General features: G+C 42.4%; 1 protein-coding gene across 1 annotated transcript in view; it reads right to left on the bottom strand.

The window, feature by feature from the left end:
* Nucleotides 1-2,464: 2,464 nt before the first annotated feature.
* LOC125024764 (proline-rich receptor-like protein kinase PERK8) overlaps nucleotides 2,465-7,500 on the bottom strand; it is a 7,439-nt gene continuing 2,403 nt past the window's right edge. Inside the window, exon 2 of the mRNA XM_047612512.1 lies at nucleotides 2,465-5,508. Coding sequence (XP_047468468.1) covers nucleotides 4,471-5,508 — 1,038 coding nt within the window. The 3' untranslated portion in view covers nucleotides 2,465-4,470. The remainder of the gene's footprint in view (nucleotides 5,509-7,500) is intronic.

The following is a 7,500-nucleotide window of genomic DNA, read 5'->3' as shown; positions in this document are numbered from 1 at the left end:
TTATATATCAATCATATTTTTTCTTCCACGGAGGAATCCACCAAATGAACTATCCATCTATCTATCTGTCTAATCTGTTCTTTAACTATTTTCTTCATTTTCCTCCCGCAGAGAAAACATCAAAACGTATCAATCATAAACATATTTCCTCCACCATTTTACCAAGACTACGATGAAAAACATTCGAGATTTCGAACGTGCGAAGTAAAGCGGTTGAATCCTCTGTGAAGCCTCAAAAACACCGAATAAAGCGAGTGTATCCTTTGTGAAGCCTCAAAAACACCGAATAAAGCGAGTGAATCCTTTATGAAGCCTTAAAAACACCGAATAAAGCGAGTGAATCCTTTGAGAAGCCTCAAAAACACCGAATAAAGCGAGTGAATCCTTTGTGAAGCCTCAAAAACACCGAATAAAGCGAGTGAATCCTTTGTGAAGCCTCAAAAACACCGAATAAAGCGAGTGAATCCTTTGAGAAGCCTCAAAAACACCGAATAAAGCGAGTGAATCCTTTGTGAAGCCTCAAAAACACCGAATAAAGCGAGTGAATCCTTTATGAAGCCTTAAAAACACCGAATAAAGCGAGTGAATCCTTTGAGAAGCCTCAAAAACACCGAATAAAGCGAGTGAATCCTTTGTGAAGCCTCAAAAACACCGAATAAAGCGAGTGAATCCTTTGTGAAGCCTCAAAAACACCGAATAAAGCGAGTGAATGCTTTAAGAAAGCCTCAAAAACACCGAATAAAGCGAGTGAATCCTTTGTGAAGCCTCAAAAACACCGAATAAAGCGAGTGAATCCTTTGAGAAGCCTCAAAAACACCGAATAAAGCGAGTGAATCCTTTGTGAAGCCTCAAAAACACCGAATAAAGCGAGTGTATCCTTTGTGAAGCCTCAAAAACACCGAAGTAAAGCGAGTGTATCCTTTGTGAAGCCTCAAAAACACCGAATAAAGCGAGTGAATCCTTTATGAAGCCTCAAAAACACCGAATAAAGCGAGTGAATCCTTTGTGAAGCCTCAAAAACACCGAATAAAGCGAGTGAATCCTTTATGAAGCCTCAAAAACACCGAATAAAGCGAGTGAATCCTTTGTGAAGCCTCAAAAACACCGAATAAAGCGAGTGAATCCTTTGAGAAGCCTCAAAAACACCGAATAAAGCGAGTGAATCCTTTGTGAAGCCTCAAAAACACCGAATAAAGCGAGTGAATCCTTTGAGAAGCCTCAAAAACACCGAATAAAGCGAGTGAATCCTTTGAGAAGCCTCAAAAACACCGAATAAAGCGAGTGAATCCTTTGTGAAGCCTCAAAAACACCGAATAAAGCGAGTGTATCCTTTGTGAAGCCTCAAAAACACCGAAGTAAAGCGAGTGTATCCTTTGTGAAGCCTCAAAAACACCGAATAAAGCGAGTGAATCCTTTATGAAGCCTCAAAAACACCGAATAAAGCGAGTGAATCCTTTATGAAGCCTCAAAAACACCGAATAAAGCGAGTGAATCCTTTGTGAAGCCTCAAAAACACCGAATAAAGCGAGTGAATCCTTTGAGAAGCCTCAAAAACACCGAATAAAGCGAGTGATTCCTTTGTGAAGCCTCAAAAACACCGAATAAAGCGAGTGAATCCTTTGTGAAGCCTCAAAAACACCGAATAAAGCGAGTGAATCCTTTGTGAAGCCTCAAAAACACCGAATAAAGCGAGTGAATCCTTTGTGAAGCCTCAAAAACACCGAATAAAGCGAGTGTATCCTTTGTGAAGCCTCAAAAACACCGAAGTAGAGCGAGTGAATCCTTTGTGAAGCCTCAAAAACACCGAATAAGATTTTAATGAATAATTTTGAAGTTATTCAGCCTAGAAGCAGGGAAAAACACGATGAAAGTTAAAAAAAAAAAAAAAAAAGGACGAGACATTATGAACCTCGCGGACAGAACGAATCACGAAAATAGTATTCTGTTATATTATTAATTGAGGCGATCTGTAAGCAATAGTTCATAGAGGTTAAGTCATGGTTCTGGTCTGTGGTTTTATAGCCTTTGTGGGATATTTCATGATGGGTCTTTTTATGCGGATATTAGGGATGTTAACTTTCTTCGATGTTGGTGGTTCTGTCCTAGTCTTGCATTTATATATATATATATATATATATATATATGTGTGTGTGTGTGTGTGTGTGTGTGTGTGTGTGTGTTTGTGTGTGCGTGTATGAGTGTGTGTGTGCGTGTGTGCGTGTGTGCGTGTATGTGTGTGTGTGTGTGTGTGTGTGTGTGTGTGTGTGTATGTGTGTGTGTGTGTGTGTGTGTGTGTGTGTGTGTGTTGTGTGTGTGTGTGTGTGTGTGAGTGTGTGTGTGTGTGTGTATGTGTGTGTATGTGTGTGTCTGTTTGCGTGTGGGTGTGTGTGTGAGTGTGCCTACATACTCTCCACCTTAAATTTCTACAGCTCATTCTCTCAAAACAGGAAAGGAAAACCATACAAATGATCCATGATTTAATGAATGATGACACTATCCATGTATTTAAAAAAAAAAAATACAAATCTATGAACATGACATGTATATATACAGCAATGATTATCATACAACAACCCAAGTAAGGCATTGATTCATTGATTATGCAACTTAAAATTACCTACCAATTTTGCTATACTGAAGAATAAACATATTATTATTTCTTTAATAATCATAATATACTTACTGGGATATACCTGATATCATATGGCCTACTGAAATGAACACACATATATAATATATATATGTATTTGTTTACTGTGAGCATTTAGGATAACGAGAAGAAATTAAATGTAAAAGATTCTAGTATATGACTCAAAAACGGGTCTGTCTGTGTAAAAGTTCTAAAACTAAATGACTCTTATTAGAGGATTTATTTGCATTCCAAAGCATTCCAAATGTTCAATAACCTTGACGTCACGTTACAATTTTTTTACGTGTTTCTGGTCCACTGTTACATATTCGTCTGCTTCTGTGAATCATTGTAATATTAGTCCTGTCTTTGTTTGATTTGTTTGTCTTTATCGTCCTTGTCTTTTTTTTTTTCGATTTTGGTTAAAATCTTTGTCATATCTGTCATTTTTTGTCCTTAACTTCTGTCAGTTTTTTGTCATAAATGTCTAACTTTTGTCATGTTATATCATAAATGTTTGTAACTTTTGTCATTTTGTAATTTTGTCTCTTCTTTCGTGTATTCATATCCTGTTTGTCTATCCATGTCCTGGATTTGTCTTTCCTTTTATCTATTGTTATCATCTTAGTTTTTTTTTTTTTTTTTCTCTCTCTCTCTATCTTCACCCACGATTTTCTCTCCTGTCATTTTTCTCATGCGTTACCAATTTTTCTTTCCTTGTTTATACTAAGTGTCTCTCGTTATCTCACTAATCTGTCGTCTTCGTATAATTCTTGGGTGTTTCTTTAGTTATTCTTCTTTATTAGCCTCTTCCTTTCATGACTTTTCCTTCTTTTTTTCTTTTTTTATTCCTGTATTCCGCTTCCAACAATTTTCCATTTTTTTCTGCCTTCACATACATTGTTTTTCATCACATTCCACGACACCTTTTGGCAATCTCTAATATCTCACATGTAACTAACTGTTTATAGTTAGCGATCTGCTTCTTTCACAAAATAAATTAACTTTAGACCAGATCTCACTCAATACTAAACTAAGATATTCATATACCCTACACTTACATATTTACATATATTAATATAATACATATTGTCACACAAAGTGGCACACGTTCGCATACACGCACACACGTACACACGCACGCGTGCATACACACACACATAGACAAACACACACACACGCAAGCACACACACAAATATATATAACCATATCTATATCTCAGTATATAGAGACTTACAAATATATAGACACGTAAACATATGTGCACATACATATGTATTTACCAACATCACAAAGAGTATATATATTGCACCTGATGTCGGGTTTTCTGTATAATATAGAAACAAAACATTTTTTTAAAGGCAACGATACGTAAAATTCTTGAGACAAGAACATCTTAAATCTAATGACAAAAGCTTATCACTACATACAGCTTCCTGCGTGGGTCCTGTTGACATTTACGGACATCATTTACTGACATCAAATAAGGACCAATTACGGACACCATCTGTAGGCATCATTTAAGGATGACATTTACGGACGTCATTTACAAAAATCATGTACGGATACCATCGGCCTAAGTCATGAGGCGCAGTGGGCGAAGTCAGCCAACTGAGGGAGAGCCGGGAAACCCATATGGACGGGACGTGACGTCAGGGGATGCGCTGTCCTCACTCCCTCGGAAGTCAACGCTCTTCCAACCAGGCCCTCACTGCGAGCTCTCCGGCCATCGCCCCTCGCGACGCACGAGAGACTCTCCTAAACGTAGTACCCGCTCAACAGCCATGCTTAATACTGATTTGTGTCTTGGTCGAAAAGAAGGGGATGAGCGAGGGGCTCCTCAGGTCTTGGAAGGCATTCCTCTGGGGACCGTCGCTGGGGACTTCATCTTCCCCTCCAGGAAGGCGATCTTGGCGCTGATGGACGCCGACCCCCGCTCTTCGTCCACGTCGGGCGTGAGCATCAGTACGCTGGTGTCGGGCGTGGCGCAGCTGTCGATGGAGCTCCTGCTGTCCGAGTGGAGCAGCGCCATCTTCAGGGGCGGGAGGCCGCGCCCTTTGCTGAGCACGCCGGGCTTTGCGGCCTTCGGAAGGGTGGGTTTGAGCGGCGGCGTCCTCGTGGGCGTCGGGGCATCCGAGGAGACGGCCTTCTGAGGCTTGGGCGCCACGGGAGGCGTCGGCTTCTGGGCGGCGTTTCGGTCTGTAGTGTTGGCGGGCGAAGATCCCGCGGGCGCCGTTGGCTTGGCCACGGGCGGGGGCGGCGCCGGGCGGGCGATCACCGTGGGGGACACCGGGGCGTCCTTCTCCTCCGGCTCGCCCACCGACACCACCGCCGGGGAGACGGTGACGGCCTCCTCCCGCTTCGGCTTTTTCGCCGGGGGCGGAGGAGGCGCTATCTTCGGAGGCTCGATCCGGGCGCCCTTCGTGACGGGCGACTGCGGCGTCGGCTGCGAGGGCGGGTGGACGTTCGAGTAGATGATCTCGGACACAGGCTCCGATCCGTGGGCGCCCGTCCGGGGAGGGAGGACGCCCTGCAGGATGTCCGGCTTGGGGTGCGGCAGCGGCATCGGCGGCCGCAGGGTCACCACGTCCACGTCGCCCCTGAAGGCGTCGTTGTCCGCCTGGCCCGCCGAGGACGCCGAGGAGCGGGCGCTGACGGAGGGCGACGTCGGCTTCCTCACCAGAGGCGGCGCCTGCTGCTGCAAGCGCGGGGGTAGAGGCAGCTTCTCCTCGGCCTTCTTCTTGGCGCGCACCGACGACACCAGCTTCTGCAGGTCGGTCGTGTTCACGTAGGTGTTGCTCGTCTCGTCCAGGTGCGTCAGGTGAGCCACGTCCTCCACGCGCAGCCTGTACTCGGAATCGCCGCGGGCCAGCTTCGCCTGCAGGAGGGAAGCGCGGTAAGAAGGGGGTACTTTCGGCTCAGAAGGGTGCAGAGGTAAACATGGTAGAGAAATATGTTGTAATACTGTTGCGTGTGTGTGTGTGTGTGTGTGTGTGTGTGTGTGTGTGTGTGTGTGTGTGTGTGTGTGTGTGTGTGTGTGTGTGTGTGTGCACGTGTGCGTATTCGCGTGGATGTGTGCGTATGTAATATAGATCGAAAGATAAACAGACAGATAGATACAAATTGCCATCATATTATGACTAATAAAATCATAACATCATTATCCTGAATGACATGTTTAGCGCCATTAGCTGCCTGGTGACTCAAACTTTCTTCCTACCAGAAATATCTTCACTAATATGTTTTTGTTTCTTAACATTAACCTCAACACGAAAAACACATTTACTCCCCAAACATTTGATTTTCTTTTGTTAGTTATATTAAACCCTCAACTGTGCACTTGAATTCCTTTTTTTTTTTTCGATTATATTATTTATAGACAGTTCCGATCTTATTCCATATCAGCGATTTCGGCTAGCCCCATATTACTTATAAGCGGTTCTGATCTTATTCCTTATATGCAGTTTCGATTATACTACTTATACGCGGCTCCGATGCTATTTTTTATAAGCGGTTTCGTATATTTATATAAGCTGTTCAAACCCTCTTCCAGCGTGCGTTTTCACGTGACGAATCCAACACTTTTTACGAGTCAGCGGCGCACATGCCAGCGCATATGCTACTGGTTTTTATAATACGGGGTAAGAAATTGAAAAACACAATCGCATAATGAAGAATTAGTTCTTTGTCTTTTTCTTATATTTTCTAATAAATGGGCTTTCTATGAATTTTGAAAGTCAGGGGCCATTGTTATAAACGTTTGTATATAACAAACGTTACATCATCAAACTGGATTAAAAGCTATATACAAAACACACAAACGTTACTTATACAATCGAAATTAAACTTTATATAAACAAACGTTTGCACAGACGTAAAATACAGACAGAATTTCGAGAAAAGGCTAATAAGCAAAAAGTAAATGTTACGAAAACATCAACGGGTGTGCGAGCGATAATGCTGCCAGTTCAAAAAGAAAATTTAAACGAACCATGTTACGCTCTTTTCTGAACATCGCGTGATATATTTTCCAAAGAAAGTAATGCATTTCAAAAGTATTTCCCCCCCCCCCTTTTTTTTTTTTTTTTTCTTCATTTTGTCTTTCGTAGTTACGTAGAGTTAAATGCTCTTATTTGAAAGCTACGGACGTCTATTATTTCATCTCAGCTGATTACGACCCGTTTTTTTTTTTTTTTTTTAGTAGAAATTTACAGCAACTGTAGCTATTATTCACGTAAATTTGATATCACGAATGTCATCACAAACTACCTTCGTCACCTCTATTCTTATCGTCCTCGTCATCCACATCTTAAAGCAAACACGCTTTTTTTCTTTTCTTTAGAATAAGTCCCTCGTTGTGGATCTTAAAAAGCCAAAAATATATTTATTTACTTCGGGAGGGGGGCGGGGGGGTCAATTGCATAGCATACATAGCATACGTGGGACAATGAGGGACAAGTATCGCTCGTTTCTATACAAGGTAATCACTGACGGGCGTCGTCCCAGAGACACAGATATTATCGTACCGTGAGAGACAATTATGCCGTATCTTATCATATGTGGGACAGATAATGATATCATAAGTGGCAATTAAGACCGTGCCTCATTTAATGACAGACAGTCATCACCGTGCCTCATACCATGCGACATAATCACTTCCTTTACCTCATCATAGGAGAGACAGGCCTTGAGAAACTCCTGTACTCAATTTAATGAGAGACAATCACCGACGTACATTATTATACGGCGGATAGTAATTGCCGTACCTCATCAACATCTATTGCAACGTGCGAGACCAACAGCTGCGTGCAACATAGAGGCATCGATCAGCCCACACAATGCCGTGACGTAGATTTGGCATTTAACCCAC

The sequence above is a fragment of the Penaeus chinensis genome, unplaced genomic scaffold, assembly GCF_019202785.1.
Source record: "Penaeus chinensis breed Huanghai No. 1 unplaced genomic scaffold, ASM1920278v2 CTG_4387:::FRAGMENT_2:::DEBRIS, whole genome shotgun sequence".
NCBI classification, from domain to species: domain Eukaryota; kingdom Metazoa; phylum Arthropoda; class Malacostraca; order Decapoda; family Penaeidae; genus Penaeus; species Penaeus chinensis.
This window is presented reverse-complemented; position numbering and strand designations above follow the sequence as displayed.